The sequence below is a fragment of the Ischnura elegans genome, chromosome 13 (assembly GCF_921293095.1).
Source record: "Ischnura elegans chromosome 13, ioIscEleg1.1, whole genome shotgun sequence".
NCBI lineage: Eukaryota > Metazoa > Arthropoda > Insecta > Odonata > Coenagrionidae > Ischnura > Ischnura elegans.
In genome coordinates this window covers 16,467,728-16,488,448 of record NC_060258.1, presented here as the reverse complement: position 1 = coordinate 16,488,448, position 20,721 = coordinate 16,467,728, and the positions used below count along the sequence as shown (strand labels likewise).

At 39.7% G+C, this 20,721-nt stretch overlaps 1 protein-coding gene across 1 annotated transcript in view; it reads left to right on the top strand.

Moving 5' to 3' along the window:
* LOC124170275 (zinc finger protein 436-like) overlaps positions 1-20,721 on the top strand; it is a 63,113-nt gene that overhangs the window by 22,131 nt on the left and 20,261 nt on the right. Inside the window, exons 5-7 of the mRNA XM_046548987.1 lie at positions 1,565-1,648; positions 7,133-7,538; positions 12,849-12,957. Of these exons, the coding sequence (XP_046404943.1) occupies positions 1,565-1,648; positions 7,133-7,538; positions 12,849-12,957 (599 nt within the window). The remainder of the gene's footprint in view (positions 1-1,564; positions 1,649-7,132; positions 7,539-12,848; positions 12,958-20,721) is intronic.

Below are 20,721 nucleotides of genomic sequence, written 5' to 3'. Positions count from 1 at the left end.
TGTGCACCCATGCACGACCACCGAGAGACAAGGCCTGAGTGCTGATGCCTTCTAATTGTCTGCTAACAGGGTAGTTTCCTTCATCAAAGAAAACGAAAGGCATTGATTGCGATTCGTTACCCACCATTAGTGTATTCATAATACACAAATTATTTGGTTTTTGAAATACCGGTTTAGACGAATGGCTAGGGTCAAATTTTATCCTCATTTGGAAAAGGCCAGATTGGCGCCCATGCGATTCCACTCCACGTGACGTCACAGGGACCTAGTTTCTACACGAGAGGATAGGAGTTATACATCGTCTGAGGTTGCCAATGCATGCATGAGGCACAGAGCTCAGGGAAACATGTCTTAATAATCACCTATTAAAACTGGCCAAGGTCGGAAAGTTTTCTTCGTTTGATAAGGTATTAATAAACCTTTTTTAAGCCAAGCGCTACCATTCAGCAAGGTACTCAGCTACCCGCTGGCATCCTGCGTCCTATCAGCGCTCAGAGCCTCGATCAAGGTCACCTCACAAGGCAGGAGGGGGAACCAGAAATGCGTTCCTACTTACGCGACGCGTTATTGCGCGCTTGAAATTTTTCACTTTTAATTTAATCGCGAAAAATATATATCGTCATTTAAAAATCTGAAAGCGTGAAATACGTACTCCAGGAGTAATAATCTTTCGATTTAGGCAATAAAAAAATAATAGGAAACCACCCTATTGTCTAATCGGCACTATCAATGGCAGTCTTCGCTACTCCCTCCGTCCGCCTACGACTCGTGACGTCACGATGGAGCGCTCAGGCCTTGTCTCTCGGTGGTCGTGACCCATGCCTCGTATAGCTCAATTGCGATTATTGCAATTTCGATATACATAGTGCAAATTCATACCTCCGGGAATCATCGCAACGCAATGCAGCCTAATGACAAAACATTAACGCTCTCATGATAAAAGGTGAACTTGCTCTAAGAACACACGATATTGGTATCATTTTACGCATGTTAATAGTATTGCTTGCTTCAAATCTTATTTTTTGTTTATATATTAATCATAATCCATTGCTATGCCATGGCCAGAAGCATTATTCGTCATTGGGTCCAGATAGCCGGCCTGCCGATGTAATTTATCTCGTCTCCTTGACAGAATGACAATAATTAAGATCATTAATTAAGCGTGGAGCTAGTGGAAATGAGTTTTTTTTAAGGATTATGGTTTGAGATGTAATTTTTGCCATCAATGGGAGGGAATTTTAAAAGCACGTACGAATTTTTTTTTAACGTGAATAAAAATCTTTAAATGCATGCCTCCTTTCTTTAAAGATATTTTAAACCTTAAACATTTATACAAATAAGGTTTTCTAAGGCTATTTATGGGAATATATATGGTTTGGAGGAAATTCGATACCCAACACCTTTTATACCAGGAATGTATGCCTATCTTCCCAATGTTAAAACGCTCTTGTGTAACGCTAATTCGTATAGCGCAAAGACCCCAAAGAACGCATCCCTTGCGCTACACAAGGCATGGGTGTATATATTCCAGGGTCCATGCTGAGTTCTTGTGTCTGTCTTTCAGGTAATACTGGAGACAGTTGAAGAGGGAGATGATGCCTTAGACAATCAGACGACGGCCACCGACGATGCTTCTCTCCTGCCCAAGGTAAAAAGGCTATTTCATACCTTGTTCCGTATAGAGCAACTCCAAATCGGCTCAATACGTTTTGGGTAGGCATCGGAGGACAGAGAGGGTCTCAGAAATGTTAACCATTTCGAGATGGTGGAGTTTTCGTCTTAGCACGACTGCTGTTCTGAGCCCCAAGAGACTCTTCTTTCTCGTGGTACGGAGCATTTTTGGAGGACATTCTTTAAGAAGGGTCTCGCGGAACTTTTTTCGACCCCTCCCTGCTGGCACTCCGTATTATCTCGGACTCCGAGAGTAGTTGTGCTCCCTCCTTTCCGGGTTTACGACCATACCTGCGGCATTGGTTCACGGTCAACTTATGGATTGCTCATATGTATTTAGCGCATGGATAATTGTTGCTTGCACATAAATTGCAGACTTTGAATTAAATTCCTCATTTATTTCTGAGAATTGTCAAATTTAAAAGAAAGTTCTACGGTCAATATTAACGCATTTAATGCAGCAAAAATTTCCATGTTGATGTTTATACAGAACTCAAGATATAAGATAATATTTATTGTAGAATTTCGTTTAAAAATTGTAAATGCAGCTCAAAAGATGAAGAATTCAATTCTTAGTTTATATTTCTTGAGATAAGAAGAAATGTTTATTTGGAAAACTGAATGAATGTACAATTGTATGACCGCTGTCCCATACCGCTAAGAGGGGTAATAAAAGACAAGGGGTCCGGGTACCTGCTCCCGGAATCCGAGGGTAAATCCTGAACCCCGCAGCGTCTGGTCCCGAGACAAAGACGACGTAAACCAACGACCATCCTAAAAGGGAGAGAGCTAGAAAATGTATATACACGGTTTTCGTTCTCTTGGTCAGGAAAATCTCAGATGGAAATATACGGCTTTCGTCTCCCGAGTCAAGAAACGTCCACTCGTATATTTACATCTTTAGTGGGGAAAAGGTTATTAAATACTGGGTTGGTAATCTTTGGAAAGTAGGAAAAAAAAACCGACTATGCGGTATGTATAAAATATACAAAGGGGATAAAGCATAGAGAGAACTAAGCAATAAAGTGGGAAAACCTAATGTCATTAGTAGGAACGATCATTAGTTCAAAATTAAATGCCAGGCGCAGAGGACTAATGTTAAAAAAAGTTCCTACCTCAGCAAAACAATTGTAGATTGGAACAGATTGCCTGCCGAGTTATTTTAGTCCTCTCCTGGTAATGTAAAAATATTTAAGAAAAAGCTGAAAAAGTGACTTATTTTTTTACTAATATTAATTGAATTTTTAAATTTTTTACACTGTCTAGTTTATATTTGACTTAGTGGATATTTTGTGTTTTCTTTTTTGGATGTACATGTTACCACCTGGCCAGTTGCCAAATTGTAACTGATTACGATAGTAATAATATGACCTTCATCACTCTCACTTAGATAGACAAGCTGAAAACATTTGAACTATCGTTGTTTGACGGATCGAGGATTTTTTCCGGATCCAGATACGGATCGGATCCTTGATTTTTGGAGCCGGATCTTTAGGATCGGATATTTTCGGATCCAAATGCATTTTCAAATTCCTGACGCTGAGATTCCCCCGATGATTGTTCAATCTCTTGGGAAGAGTCACACTATGTGCCAGTCGTATTTTGTCTTTTTTTATTCTCCACGGCTGAAATTCTACTACGTAACCTCTGCGAGAACTTTCAAACAAAATGGTTCATGAGCAGGACAAGAATTGCATGCGACGACGTGTTCGAAGACAGAATTGTAACTCTTTCCACCCTTATGGGGCATTCACTGAAGCTATTATTTAAAATTTCGGATCCAGATCCGAATTCTTCCGTGACTTTGGATATGATGTATCTGATGAAGGGCAATATCCGCGGATATTTGGATCCGATGTATGCGAGCCGACCATCCCTAATTCAAACTCAATTCATTTTTTAAATGAAGCTTTATTGTCGTGTTCCAGAAAGGACCCACGAACTAGGAACGTAGTTTAACTCAGATCAGTCGTTGGGATCTTTCATAACTCAGAGGTGGTCGCAATAAAGAAATACACACAAAGTTGGTTAAGTAAAGTCCATATAATAGGGTAGTTTCCTATTTTTTTATTACCTAAATCATAATCTTATTTCTTCTGGAGTGCGTATTTCACGCTTTTAGATTTTTAAATGACAATATCTATTTTTCACGATTAATTGAAAAGTGAAAATTTTCAAGCCCGTGAAAACGCGACAGCTAAGTATGAACGCTGGGAAAAGCCTGTGTGATGTCATCCTGGTTCCAGCTGCCACCATGTGAGGTGACCTTGGGGTGCGGCTATGAGCGCGGATACCTAGCAGGTAGCAGAGTAACCTGCTATCAGGTAGAACCAGTGATTTTTATGTGATTAATATCTCTTCCTAAAATGGCCTATCAAAAGACCGTGAATTTGAAGACATTTAGACCGTGAATACCTTGAAGAAAACCATGAATTCTATAATTTAGTCAGTGGGAAACCTGCTTTAAACCTATGGTTTGACACATATTGGTTGTCATGATGACTTGACGTTTAACTCTATGACATTTGACCAACATAAGTCACCTTCCATTTTCCCATTCACAATTCTCCCTAAATTTTTCTAATGATAGGCGATGTCTTAAGAGCACTTTCGTTGCTGCGTTAGCATTCCCGGCCTTTAACGTGTTTGCTAAATTTTTAGTTAATGTGCGGCCGGTTATTGTTACGTGATCAATATTTCTTCCTAAAATGGTTTATCTAAGACCGGGAATTTGATGCAATTTAGACGGTGAAAACCTGGAAAAAACAGTGAATTTTATGATTTAGTTTGAGTGGTAACCCTGACGGTGGACGTAATAGGAACTGGGAGTTATGATAACCTCGAACCTCTCGTGGGGAACACATATAAAGAATATTTGCGGCATAGTTCTGAAGAAATTAGGATTCGTCAAGCGTATTGTGGGGAGATTTTCGGATGAGAAAGTAAAAGAAAGGTGCTATTTTGCTCTTGTCCGACCGCACCTTGAATATGCAGCGAGCTTATGGGATCCCGTGCAGAAAAACTTAATCCGCGAACTGAATAAAATACAAAGGAAGGCTGTGCAGTTCGTCAAAAACTGCTACGGGCGTACAGACAGTGTTACCCAGATGTTAAGCGAATTAGGCTGGAGACTCGGAGGCTGCGTGCTGGGCTTAGATTGCTTTAACAATTGAGAATGGATATATTTAAGAGCGACACAGAGAACATAATATTAGAGCCACACTATATTTCCAGGTCCGATAGAAGCGATAAATTAAGAGAGATACTTTGCCGAACGGATAGATATGCGAATTCATTTTTCCCCCGAACCATAAAGGACTTTAACACATTGCATACGCATGGCGAGAATTCTTGTCATTTTTTTCCCGAATGTTCCGGACGGATGGCGAAGATTCTCGTCATTTAGGCGCGTCAACCTAAACAATTTTAAAGCGTACAATACGTACCCTCCATTTTCACGCTCATGACCATTAGCCGGACTTGAATTTTGCTGACCATAGGCGACTGCACTGCGTAGCTGCTTCTTTGCTGCTTTTGCATTCCCGGCGTTTGACGCGTTTGCTAAATTTTTAGTTAACATGCGGCCAGTGATTTTTATGTGACCAATATATCTTCCTAAAATGGTTTATCTACCGACCGTGAATTTGAAACAATTTAAACCGTGAAAACCTGGAAAAAAACCGTGAATTTTATGATTTAGTTAAGAGTGGGAACCCTGAAATTCCTTCCTAACCTTCATCAGAAATTTAATTAATCATATTCAGAAGAAGACTCATAAATTTATGCCACCTGTCAACTTATGCAAGAACGTAGTTGTTAACTCGATGAAAATGACAAAATACAGTGGAACCTCGTTAAAGCGAGTACGGGCTATAGCGACACCCCCGCTATTACGAGAGATAGCCGATGCACCGTCAATTGACCCTATAATAAGCGTGTTAAAAAATTCGTTTTTACGAGACCCTTTCGGTGTTGGCTCTCGCCATAGCGAGGGTTTCACCGCCGGAAGACTTTCATGAAGACTCCTTAACCCCTGTAATTGCTAGCGATCTGTTAGAAATGAAGTTAATGGAGTGCTCAGTCTCAAATTTATGTGGTAAACTGTCGTTCGATAAATATAATGATTGACGAAACAATGCTTTGCATGATTTTTATTCAGTGCGGCGCTAATTAATTGTTTGAATAGTTAGTCGTTATTTGAGTAAGGACATTTAGTGATGCAAAGAAACATCGCCTTTCGTCTGGATTTATGCTTACGTTTATCGGATAGATGTTTATCTGTCGCCGCACCACTCCTGTTCCTGTATATCTGTTTGCAACAGGTATATTGGCTATTATTTGCTCCACCTCCGGTAAAGCGACAATTCGCTATAGCGAGTGTTTATTAGTGCACCGTGGGGTGTCGTTATATCGAGGTTTCACTGTATAGAACTATGAATCTTTTTATGTCCCTGGGCTGAAGTTACTTAAGTTGACCGTACACGTTTTAGTGACACTAACCGTGCAAATTTAAGTGGTATTTTTAGTTAGTTTTAGTGGTTATAGTGACAATATAATACATATTTGGGTAAACTATTCTCGGGATTCCCACGGAGTTAATTCTTTATTAACGGCCAGCGTTTCAAGCTCCGTCTCTGCGCTCATCATCAGGGCTGAATGTTGGCTTATTTCAATTTCTGTCAACGGCTGGTGCCCTAACACCCCCTGCCACACGCCTTTTAGGCAGCTTGCGGGTATTATGTAGATGTAGATAGATTAGTCAGCCTGCGTTTGCATGTGTGCTCTCACAGGCTCACCAAGGAGGCAAATAGGGTGGTTTCCTATTATTTTTTTATTGCCTAAATCGAAAGATTATTACTCCTGGAGTATGTATTTCACGCTTTTAGATTTTTAAATGACGATATCTATTTTTCGCGATTAAATGAAAAGTGAAAATTTTCAAGCGTGCGAAAACGCGACGCTTAATTATGAATGTCGGGAAGTCTCTCCGCGTGACGTATTTCTGGTTCCCCCTCCCGCCCTGCGAGGTGACCTTGAGGCGAGGCTTAGCACTGATACGACGCAGGCTGCTAGCGGCTAGCCTAGTACCCTGCTGGCTGGTAGCGCTTGGCTTAAATAAGGATTATTAATAACTTATCAAACGAGGAAAACTTTCCGACCTTAGCCAGTTTTAATAAGTGATTGTTAAGACATGTTTCCCTGAGCTCTGCGCCTCATGCATGCAATGGTAACCTCAGACGACGTATAACTCCTATCTTCTCGTATAGAAACTAGTTCCCTGTGACGTCACGTGGAGTGGCATCGCATGGGCACCAATCTGGCCCTTTTCAAATGAGGATAAAAGTGGACCATTGCCATTCGTCTAACCCGGTATTTCTAAAACAAAATAATTTGTATATTATGAATACACTAATGGTGGGTAACGAATCGCAATCAATGCCTTTCGTTTTCTTTGATGAAGGAAACCACCCTATTGGCTGCCAAAGAAGAAGGAGGAGGAGGAGGAGCAGTTGGCGGAGGGTGCCTTGGTCCCCCTCTGGTCGTCCGTGCCTCGGTTCGTCACTTTGGCTGCCCGTGCTGCGGGAAGTCGTTTGTGAAGAGCAGCCACCTGACGAGGCACATCCGCACGCACACCAACGAGCGTCCGTTTGCGTGTGACCTCTGCGGCAAGCGCTACATCGAGAACAGCGACCTCACGTCGCACAAGATGAGCCACTCCGGCAGGAGGCCGTTCTCCTGTCCCGTCTGCGGGAAGGGCTTCTACCGCAACAGCCACCTCAACCGACACGTCAACACGCACCGTGCTGGCAGAGCCACCGTGGAGCAGCCAGCGACGATGGACAGTGCGGCTGTGGACGTAATTGGAGGTGAGTCAAGGCCACTTCGTAGCACAGTAAAACCTCTATGTAGTGAACCTCTTTACATCATGACATCCGTACTTCATACCACCCGTCAGATTTACCAAATTTCGTATTGTACCAGACAGTGGCGCAGCGAGGTTGGGGGTTTTGGGGGATAAAACCCCCCCAGAGCTCGGAGAAACTTTCAAGTTTAAACCACTTTACTTCATTTGATTAATGTACTTATAGAAAAGTGTAAGGATTAATAAAATATCACTCAGAAAGCCATAAAACTCACCATTTTGAACCATTTATTTTTAAAAATTTCTGGGGGAGGACCCCCACACCTCCTGCTTACCTGGTGGGTATACCACCCCACATAGCACAAAATATCTTCTAGATACATTAAAACCTCTTTGTAGTGAACCTCTTTACATCATGACATCTGTACTTCATGCCACCACTACTGTCCCGTCAGATTTACATGTAAATTTATAGCCAAACCTCTTTGTAGTGAACCTCTTTATCTCGTAAAACCTCCACTTATCATACCAAGGAGACACCCCATAGATGGCCTAACTACCACCGCAAATCATGCCGAGACAACAAGAGATCATTAATACAGCCGTGATTACGTGCATGGAATGATATTTTCAGCGATAAATGTTTCACTCTTTTTTTCTTATATACCTTTAAATTTGCTGTAATTTTCACGTTAACCATTAGTTATGGCCATTTTATTCCATTTGAGAGCATACCTAACAGTAAATAAGAAAAAAGGTATCCAACTATCCCAATCATTTAAAGTGACTGTTGAATTAAGAGAGATCACATCATTTTCTCTCAAATCATGGTAAAAATCATGTGATAGCACTTACTTTCTATAATTATTAAATAATAAAAATATCATCACTGATGCACGCATGTTTGTTTAAACACATAAATATAATGGTTTGAAAGACATTAGGGCTTTTCATTTCTGATGGATATGAAAAAATGGTGCCTATCACTAAAACCTAGCTCCATAGTGAACCTCCATACATCAAGTTGCCCAAATTTTGGTCCCCTCCATTACGATGTACAGAGGTTTTACTGTATCAATAACAGACACTTGGTTACTTTCACAAATTATTTATAACAAATTTTCTGTGACAGCTTTCTGCCATTACCATTGACACCATTACCAAATACAGAAAATGTAAAAAATATGATGAGGACAGGTTATATACAGGGTGTCCCATTTCTCTTGACCACCCGAAATAACTTTTTGTCCAGATGCAAATTCAAAAATGTGTCAAGCTAATGTTCATTAGCCGTCAGGGGGACATTAATCAGCATGATTGCCTTCCTTATAGCTTTGTTATTTACAAAGATATGAACAGGACGAGTTATAGGAGAGGAAATAAATTTCCGAATAAAAAATAAGTGGTGCCATTTAAAAAAGACATACCGCTGTTCATATCTTTGTAAATAACAAAGCTACAAGGAAGGCAATCATGCTGACTAATGTCCCCCTGACGGCTAAAGGACATTTGCTTGACACATTTTTGAATTTGCATCTTGACAAAAAGTTATTTCGGGTGATCAAGATTAATGGGACACCCTGTATAAGGCTAGTCAGGCACAGGCTGATTTCCTTGGTTTGAATTCCATAGTTGGAAGAGCTGTTTGAAAGATGAATCAGCTGGAGGATAGCTGTTGTTCCTATTATAAACCTGTGCTCCAAAGAAGCAATAACACATTAAATGCTATTAATTTCAGATGTGCAATGAACATTTGCTTGACACATTTTTGAATTTGTATCTGGACAAAAAGTTATTTCGGGTGGTCAAGATAAATGGGACACCCTGTATACTAAGTTTGTTAACTCTTTTAGTGCTATCCTTCTTACTTAGGGTACAGTCGAAAAATGCGGAGGGTATTTTAATAAAATGTAGCAACTAGGAAAAATAAAAATTACATAGTTAATTTTTTAGATATCTTTAAGCAGTTTTTTTAATAAATTAATGAGATTAAATTGGACAATAATCGCAACATTTTTATACGTTTACTGATATATAAGTTTTTTATTTCAATGTCCTCAAATTTAACTACAATAACGTAAAAGCCGATATATCGGCGCGCCACACTAAAAGGGTTAATGGAGTGGGGTAGACTCCAAGCTGAGGTGGGTAAATTCCTGGAAAGGAAGACAGGGGGAAAACAAAGTTTGTCATTCCAGTTGTGGGGGACTGGGGAGGGTGATGAGTGATTAGGGGGATGGGTTGGGAAAGGTTACATTGTTTTCAAGGTTTCCGTTTGTTGCAATCTCCAGAATTTCCAGTGCAAACATCCTCCTACCTTTCCCATTGAAATGCAGTATTTTTGGATCGAAAACTGCTTTGGTGCCCCATTTCCAAGAGGTGACGGACGAAAGCTGACGTATCGTCCTTGTTCTTCCTGCGTGCCTTGTGTTCCTTCATCCTTGTCTTGAAGTTTCGTCCTGTTCAGCCGATATAGCATGAATCAAAATTGTTACACTTTAATTAACCACTTCCTCTTCGATTTATTTTCCGAATATTTTTATATTTCGGGGGGCCCAGTGGGTCCGGACCCCCCCCAAATATAAAAACATAAATTTGAAAAAATTAATTTGAAATTTTAGGGGGGCGGGTGGGGGGGAACCGGACCCCCCAGACCAACCCACTCGCTATTCCTCTAATTGAGGCTCTGTAATACACACAATAAAACGATCATAATGATTAACTGTGTTTAAAATTCTTGCCTAATTTTAAACCATCTGGGTGAGGGGTACGTGCCCTCTTGCCCCCCCCCCCCCCATAAGTCCTCCTATGTTGGCTGGGATCATTAGCGAATCATTTACCCTGAATTTTCCCAATGGATCCAATTTGAATACGAATGTCTAGAAAATATCTTCTCAAAGATATCTCGTAGATATAGGAAAATCGGACATTTAGATATCTACAAATATCTAGAAGATATCTCAAGATATTTTCTAGACATTAGCTGAAGACATTCTAGATATTTTCTAGACATCTAGAAGATATTTTTTGCTGTGTGGATTGTGCTCCTATTATATATTTATTTTTTTCTGTGGTTCTCTTTTAAGTGATAGGTAATGAAATGATATTTTGTAATTTGTTCGACGTACAACCGTGAAATAAAATGTGATTATTAAACATGGAGAACACAGCTATCATTAACTCGAATAAAATCATTTTAATCCGTCCAATGACTCACGTTTCATAAAATATGAATTATTTATGTATAATATGTATGTTTTAACATTGTTAACCTTTCAAAATAAATATATTGTTCCTCTAAATAGTACTGAAATTATGAAATTCCAATGACGAGATACGCTTGTCATGCCGCAGTTTGGCGTCGAAAGTTCATGACGGGCTAGACTCGTCATTACAGCGCAAGGGGTTAATTGATTGAGGGAATACCAGATTTTAATTTGGGTTCAATGACATCTTTAGCATTATTTAGCATTCTTCTTAAGGTGTTGTTATTATGAAAAACGAGACATTTCGCCTAGCACCTCTTGGAAATGGGGCCACCAAAACAGTTTCGATCCAGAAATACAGTAAAACCTTTTCACATCGTAATGGAGGGGACCAAAATTTGGGCAATTTGAGGTATGGAGAGGTTCACTATAGAGAGGTTTCAGTGATAGGCACCATTTTTTCATATCCTTTGGAAATGAAAGGCACTACTGTCTTTTAAATCATTATATTTATGCATTTAAAAAAACATGCATGCATAAGTGAACATGTATTTGTTTTTTAATAATTACAGAAAGCGAGCTCTATCGCATGATTTTTACCATGATTCGAAAGAAAACGATGTGATCTTTCTTAATTCAACAGTCGCTTTAGTCGATTCAATTATTAGGATAGTTGGATATGATTTTTTCTTATTTACTTTTAGGTATGCTCTCATATGGAACAAAATGGCAGTAACTAATGATTAACGTGAAAATTACAGCATATTAAAGGAGTATAAGAAAAAAAAATAAGCGTGAAAGATTTATCGTTGAAAATTTCATTCCATGTACGTAATCATGGCTGCATTAATGGTCTCTAGTTGTCTCAGTACGATTTGCGGAGGTAGTTAGGCCGTCTCGGGGGTGTCTCCTTGGTATGATAAGTGGGGGTTTTAGGATATAAAGAGGTTCACTACGAAGAGGTTTGCTAATGTAAATGCAACATGTAACATGCAACATGTAAATCTGACGGGACCGTAGGCACAGAGTAGCTATATACAGAGGGGACATTAGGTGGCTGTACCATAGGTTTCTCTGTAATGAAACATGCGCACGGCGGCCATATTGAAAATAAGTAAAATTATGCGGTACATTCAAACCAAATAGTGCTAACGACTCACCATCCACCGAAAAAAGAGGGTTTAAAATTCAAAGTGGCCTAAATATTTCTTTACTAAAAAAGGTAGAGCAAGGAACGCCAAATCGCACACACAAATCTGGCAGTTACTATGTAAATAACTGATAGTCTTGTTTTCTAAGTCCGACCGACGACATCGAATCACCCACTCCTTGGACCTGCGCCAACACCACAAGTAACTTTTTCGACAATTTCATTTCGTATGCAAAACAATACTCTAAAATAAGTTTAGTTTCATCGATCAGCAATGTAACTCAGAAAAAATATGAAATTACTTACGTCACAGGGCCTTTAGGGAAACTGAAGAAACTCAACTTTGCTTCCTTCATGCCCGCATTGTTTTTGCAGTTAATGGCTGAACACCAAGCAAAACCTTTTCTTCTTGTCTTATTTACCACTTCCTTCATTTTCCACGTTTCTTGAAAACACTAGCACACTACGTGAAAGCATTGAAGAGTGGAGGGATAAAAAAAATTTGTGCGACAACACTCCACGCCAAGCGCAAATGATAGCAACGATAGCAACCAAATAGCAACTCAAGCCAAGTTTCCTTATTTAGAACATGGTGAAATGCGCAATGAGCTGATTACCGCCTTCAGCCGTTTTGTCCTCTCTGTATATCCCTACTCTGTGCCATAGGGGTGGTATGAAGTATGGAGGTTTATGATGTAAAGAGGTTCACTAGATAGTGGTTTTACTGCAATACATTTTACGGGTAAAGGAAGGAGGGTGGATAATGAGAGTCTACCGTATTACTCATTTTTAAGATTGAAGTTTGTATTTTTTGAAGTCTTTTTGTTAATTTTGAATATGTTTGCAAACATGTTGTTGTACATCCTTGCTAAGTTATGTGACTGGACAAAGTTTTGCTGGGTTCTCCAGTGCGCGTTGTTGCGTGAGTGTTGCTTCAGTTGTTGTTTCCGTGTTGCAGGTTTGAAGAGGGAGGAGGGGGAGCAGGATGCCAACGTGCACTTCATGGGACGACTTCTCGAGGGGAACAACGGCTGCCGTCCGTCTGTACACAACAACCATCTGCAGAGGTAAGCAGTAGCGAAACTAGCAGAGAGCTACTTAGTGACGTGCTTGGTTTTCAGGTTCCGTTCTTTCTCAGCCTTGGCTGAATTTCTTGTTGAAAATACGGCAGACTCACGATTATCCGGCTGCGGTTTATCTGTGTTGTGGATTATCCATGCATGATTTTTACTCATGCTCAATTTTTTCCGCGATCTTTATAAAAAATAAAATCGGACCCAAAATCATTGGAATTACTGCATTAATGCTAGGAAACACGGGGCTTTTTATTTCCGTTAGAATCCCCTTCGTAAAACGGAAACGATCATGCACTAGCGGCATTCACGGTAGCACTGTGTTCCTGTTTTCAAAGCCTCGAAGTGTGCGACTGCACTCCTTGATCACGGACACACGTCCCGCAGCAGTTGCAACCCGGGCAACTTGTGCAAGAAGCGACTACGTGGCGTGGTGACTGACAGTGTAGTTTCCGACGTCGAGCAGTGGTTTTGAAGCATTCGTGCAAGCCACTTTTCTGTATTCGTGATCACACAGCCACGGTTGCGTGGTTTTCGAAACCAGACCTTACATGGAGCATTAATAATACGAGTAATACCTTGTTGTCGCTGCTAAAAAGATCGCGAACTGGCGAAGAAAGTTCTCATTGAGTCTGGGAAGCACTCTTAAATAACAGAATAACTGCATAAATAATAATATATTGTTTGTTTTAGGTAAAATATGAACATTAAAAGTGAAAGTTTGGCTTATCCACGTTTTCCGTTATTATTCGTGCCATCTCCCCCCATCAGTAGCCCACTAGGATAATCGGGAGTGTACTGTAGATCCACAGGTACGTGAGTCGTCATTATGATTGTTGTCAATTTAAAATAATTTACCTTATTATTACTTTTTGTGGGATTATTTACTACCATATGATGACTTATTTGCTAAAAACTTAAATTCAATGGAAATAAATATTATTTTACGTGCGATTTAGCCCCCATAATGGAATTTTATAAACGTAGGTAAAAAATGAGTTGTGTTGTGCGGGTGGTCTACACTCTACTTTTGTTGTTAATTGATACACATTGTTTGAACCATAGATTTCGTCAAATAAACTTCAAATTTCATTTCCATAAACTATAAACATGTATCCACTCTTTAATATTATCCATTATCCAATATTTTCATATAAGTCGTCTTCACAGCCGTTTGATTCTAAAATCAGCCTGATTTTTCGCAAAATTTTAAACTTTACAGCTCGGGCGGCAGTGGTTAATATCATCCGATTTAAAAAAAAATTTGTCTGCGAGATCAGGTGCATTGTTAGGGCAATGGCTCATAGTAAATGAACAATCGGTGTCGTCCTCCAGGTCATGTCGGTACATTAATTATCACTACAAATACTCTCAAATCGAGCCAAAATTAGAATCTTATTGTTTACAAATTACTTCAAAAGCGGTGAGTGTGTACCAGATAGTGATAAATACAAGGCAAATGTGATCATTGACGTGAGAACTCGCATTGCCTCATCAGGGTTCGTCATCCGCATTAACCTTCCGTAGGTAAGTTTATTATGTGGCAAATAGCGGCATGTAAATATATTGTCTATGGTTGTACGTAAACGATTTTGGATTCTCAAAAGCGTACCAAGTGCCAAACGTGAAAAATATTAATATATATCTGCAGTAAAAAGGTGATGTACACCACTATATTGTACTTATTATACTTCAGTCAATTTTATTATTTATTTCACTTGATGAGTATAATGTGGTGGTATCATTACCTTTCCGCTGTGTTACTGTACATTTTAAAATGGTTTGTGTGAGCTCATCTCCCTTAATATCCATTGTAACGTAGATTATTTTATCGAAGTGATCAGCTGACATTTTAGACACAGATATTACACAGATTCACAGATATTTGGCCGCCATGTTTTTGTAGGGTGTAGGGCTGGTTCGGGTACCCTACATCAAGTCGGGTCCGTTTAGTTCCAAAAACGGCCATGTGTAGGGCTTGATGTGGCGTATGTAGGGTGAGATCGGTTTATGTAAGGGGCTGATGACGTATCCTGGGTTGGTTGGCCCTACAAGGTTGACTAATAATACGGCCTGAGGCTCTCAATGAAATGTGACTTCCCTGAAGTCTTGTCTTTCTAACATCTAGTCCAATGGGCCTCGGTGCAATAGCTATGGGAACTATAAAACCTGCATGTCGTAGTGATCTCCGGAAAGCCAAAGGTCCGTGGTTCGATTTCCAGTCCAGGAAAATTTTTTCTTGTGGCACTTCATGTATATATCTCACTTCCATTCACACGCGGCATGATTTGAAATATTATGCATCGTGCGAAGATAATCCAAAACACAAATAATCCACGCATGGATAATCAGGAGTTTACTATACGATATTTGCGGTATGTTTTAAATACGTGCAATTAGATATGGATAATGGATATTTCACTTTTACATAGCCAATGCTCAGCGAGAATTAGAACATCAGTACCTATTTCATTCAGTAGTAGTTCGAGCTCAAGGTTTTTATTTTTAAGACTCTGAATATTGACAAAAAGAAATTTTAAACCAGCATTTTTCACTTTTAAACCTATATCAAGACAAGAGTCATTCTGGGAATTATGGTTTTCTAGTCAAGAGCAGTTTGTAGCCGTTTTATAGTTTAAGTTTCCAGAGTTTGATCTCAAAACCCTCTCATTGCTTGGGGGCTTTGATAGTTTATTTATTGTTTGTTTATCAGATGTACTTGTTAGCCCAATATCGGCGTTGGGTAGATTAGTCAACTCGATCGATGCTTTACGATTGAAATGAAATCTACTAACTTTCGCACCATTCGGCCAAGTAGATTTTTGATACATAACATTAATCAGTGAATAATCAGTTCCAAGCTTGAAGGTACAGCCTATTTCATTCGTGGATATCACATCACAAGAAAATTCATGCTCAGGGAACTTGGATTTTAAGTACTTAACTATCTGTGAACTCGTCGTTCCCACCTTGATTCGGCTTAGATAGAACCACGCTCTTCGCGGCAAACCAAAAGAATTTTCCTTATCCTCGACGTTATTCCCGCACACAAAGAAAGTTTTTTTCTTGGATTTACTACGGCGACGTACAGTAATGTAGCCACTAGTATCGTCGTCAGCATGATCAGGTTTCACTTCCACGGCAGCTTTTACCGGAACTCCAGGATCGTGTGACAAAGAGTGGGACACCCCTGAATTTCCAAGTTCAGGATTGAGGATTCTTACATCTTCAAATTTTGTAACTGAAGAGTTTGGGGAAACACCTGTTGTGGTTTTTGGGTAATTTGCACCCTGTTTGGGTGTTGAGCACCGGGCAACAAGACTGCCGACTGATTGCATTGACTTATCAGACAAGGCACAATCACTCGCCACATTTTCTTCGTCAGCCTTCACTATATCAGAAAATTTCACTTTTTCTTGATTGAGGTTTTATCCAGGGCAATATCGTTTTTGAGAGCTTCAAATTCACATTTAAGTGTTTCAATATCGGCCACGATTTTTTCGATCGGGAACTTCCGTAGGCGACATAAAAAACACTTCCATTTCATGAAATGGTGATCGTTAAGCACTTTCAGACTAATATCATTAAGGCCGGTGCATTTGTGATGAAATATATTATCACACAAAACGCAGGGAATAATATTTCCCGATAATTCAGCCGGTAATTTGGAAGAACCACAAGTCAACGTACTGTGGCTGTCCGCCATCTTTTTGAAAGCTCCTCCTCCTTGGTATCCTCATATTCAGGCCATAATCAATAAAATTTCTGTGGGTACTTATATGATCAGGAAATTATCTCCTATTGTGTCATTTGAAACCCTGAAAATGGTTTATTATGCCAAAGTACATGCTCATATTTCCTATGGAATATTGCTTTGGGGAAATTCAACTGCTGCCAAAAAAGCCTTTTCTGCTCAGAAAAAGGCAATTAAGACTATGCATCAAGTTCCTATCCGCACCCCTGGCAAGCCCCTCTTTGCTGCATCAAAAATCCTAACACTCCCTTCTCTCTATATCCTGACGTGTGCCAACTTTATTAAAGCAAACCTTGATAAATTTCCTTCTAATGCCACCTTCCACCATCACCACACAAGATCAAGTAATAATATACACCACCAGCAGTACTCCAGCTCCCTCTGTTTAAAGGGTCCCAGGCATTCAGCCTCTGCTATATTTAACAAAATCCCTGACGAAATAAAAGATTGCACCTCAATTCATGTATTTAAGAACAAGCTGAAACTCCTTCTCTCTAAAAAGTAGTATTACAGCATTTCCGAATATATGGAAGATAATTTGTAAATATGATGATCTCCATGATGCTAGTTGTGACATCTTATTTTGTCCATACTATTGTATTGTACTTATTTATTTCATCAATTCTTATGTATTTAGAAAAATTATTTTTATTGTTTCCATGTAAATTGTAAATCTTGATGACACATCATCATTGTACAGTAAACTCTTGATTTTACGAAGTCAGTGGGACCGGAAAATTGGCACTTCGTAAAATCGAGTTTCGTAAATTCAAACCTTTTTCATAAGTCACGAAAAAAATGTTCGCTTTTGTTTCTCCCGCCGTTTTTTGTCTTTAGTGGTCTTATTTAAATGTTTTCGGTGGTTATTCTCGGTATAATTCACAGAAAAGGCTTTTTGCTATCGATTTATGATGTGATAAATCGTTAAATACCACCATATACCACCATAAAATTCCCATTTGTTGTTCATACTTCAACATCAACGATCGCTAAAGAAATTCCCGACCAGTTTAGAAAACGTACTCTAATAATGAATTGCAATGTTTATTATAAGAATTTAATGTTATAAATTTGTGGTTAGGAGCCAATAGCTACTATTAAGTATGCAAAAGATAGATATTTGTTTCTGACACCCACGGAATTTTAGCGGCAGCCGGCCTAACCGCCATTTATGTCGCCCTCTATCGCTCAGTCACGAGAAAAAAAGAAAAACAAGGGTCTTAGCCCGTTTCCAAAATAACCTTCGTAAGTTAATATTTCGAGTTACTTCGTATTTTCAGCAGAATGTGCTCTATTTTCACTGAGATTCAATTACGATCATAAATAACGTAGGATGTGATTATCTTCTGGCGAATATTTGAAGTAAATTCTGTTTGAGTTCTCCGTCCGACTACTGTGTTCCATCATCTTCGCAGACGTTGCCATAAAAGACTTAATTCTTCATCAGGATCATATTCTTCATACCGGGTGTGAGGTGACCTGTTCATATAGTATGTTTCTCTCCTTTTATGCCGACTGGAGCAAGGTTCCAACCGGAAAACGACAGGAGAAACATCTTTGTTTTCCTACAAGAGACGTTTTATCATTTATCAACGTGGTTAAGTATTAGTTCACTAGCGTGAATTCCCAAAAAATGACATGCAAAAACCTGTACCGTCACCTTATTTAGTTTTCGTGTTCCTTTCTCCGCCGTATTGAAAGTTATGCAAAGGATCATTGACATAGAGAAAAGATTTTCTTAGTTTTAGCACTAAAAAATAGTCGCGCCATAATCGTAAATAAATATAGAGTGGAAAGCGCAAAGAAAATAATTAAATTTCAATTTTGAAGTCAGCAGAGAAGAGAGAGACAATTTTATAAGCACGGCACCATTTCCCCGATAGTGGAAGATACTTCTCCAGCCTCTCTCCGGTTAAAAACTTACCCCCGTTGCCAGTAAAGATGAACCATGCCCTTCTCCATAATCGGGGAACGTTCCCAGTGGGTGGGGTGAATAAGAGTGGGATGGGGATTGCCTGAGGAAAGAAGTGGTCGGCATATGGTGGGGTGGAGGGGGCAGGAGAAAGAAGGGTGGGGAAATGGCCTTGAGCTCTGCCTCAGTCTACTTTTGGGGGCCGTATTTTTTTGCGACGCACACAAGCTCAGTCACCTTAGGGAGGGAGTGAATGGGAAATGCTGGGGAAGGAGGGGTTTGGGAAGCATAAGGTGGGTGTCAGCAAGATCAACCAAAGGCGGCAGGAGGGAGTAAACAATGGCTTTGGAAAGAAAGAACCCCAGCATGGGAGAACGGGGAAGCGTGTGAGAAGAAAGTTCATGGTTGGACTTGGAAGTGCGTCTTCATTACGAGAAGCTTGAAATATAAATTGGCGGTAAATGGAGCCCAATACTTAAGATATTTAAGTTGTTTATTCACAAAGGCCAATATATACACGAAAAGATATTATGGCGCGGATTGCATGTATCAACGTCCATTTCGGGATGTTATTAATATCTGTTCCCATTTATAAAAGTAGCAAATAGATTTGAAAGAATGATAATCATGAATAAAAATATCTAAATCGATATCCAAACGCACATGAGCAAAATAGATGAATGTATGCATACCGATCCATCGCAAGTAATACCGCACAAGCTTCTTCCGGTACAGGACTTTAGAATCCTGGATAATGCCTTGGTCCAAGGGCTGGGACTTGCTAGTCGAGTTCGGGGGTAAAAAGAGGACTCGAACATTAGCCAACTATAGATCTTCCACGTATTTATGGACGGTGGCATTATCCATTATTAAAACAATTTTGCGGTTCTCTCCAGCAATTTTTCTCTGTAGACGTATAACCATTTGCTGGAAAATTTCTCGGGTCATCCAGCTGTTTTTATTTGCATGGTAAAAAACTGGGAGGGCTTCCAATTTTACATGTTTTAAGCACCGTGGCCTTTCAAATTTCCCAATGACAACGGGCTTATTTTGTCCGTGCCCGTTTGGTTGACGCACAGCCCCACAGTAACACGCACTTTACTCTTTTTCACCCCATGGCACCTTTGCTCTTTGAAATCCAGGGTTGCGTCAGGTAATGCATTAAAAAATAGCCCAGTTTCAGGGGCCAGCGAGGGTGAGCTCGTCGAGGAAAGGGTCCCGGGTTAGGGACCCTTCAAAGTGCTTCGGCGAAAAGTAGTCAAGTAGTCTTCGAAGTACGTTCACAGCAGTGCAAAGGGTTAATTAGGGGTGTACGAAATACTCCGCGCGACCTTCCTGACATGTTAAACTACGAATTATTGTCGATGCGGGCACGTAAATAGGGGCATAATGTCAGCCGCGATATTTTAACTGAACTCCTAGTCCCCCTAAATTCCCTCAGTGAGGTTTTTGGCGACCCATTTCTCTCCAAAGTTGCATTATCATTTACGATTTCGCACTTTTGATGGACCACAGTTGAAAGCGCTGATTTTTTAGCTACTTACGCCGGCGTAACTAGTTTTGTTGACAAATTTTTTGCCGTAGTTCGTATAAACGAATGCCATTTGCTCCCAGGGACCGAGCCGAGGGTCGTAAATTCAAAAAATTTCGTATAATCGAAACTTCGTATAATCGAATAGCGCCATGTATTTAGCATAGGCTTTTCACCGGGACCGCAATATCACTTCGTATAATCGAAAACTTCGTAAAATCCTGCTTCGTAAAATCAAGAGTTTACTGTATTTTTATTTGATATTTGTATTAGCTTTTTTATTGACGTAGCCATGCAATTGTACTCTTGCCAATCGGTGAAATAAATTATTATTATTATTATTATTATTATTATTATTATGTTTTTTCTTAAATTTTCTTCAGTTTTCACTGAGTAGCTTTAGTGTTAAGAGCACGGGTTTTCACCAAGGTAACTCTTCACTATTGAATTGCGTTGAGAAATTTTCTCGTGATATGACAGGTTGAAATTATTACAGCCTTTTGCAGTTTGATGTAAGTATTTGGATGGAGGTTGAGTATTTTGAAACTATTTTGTATGTGT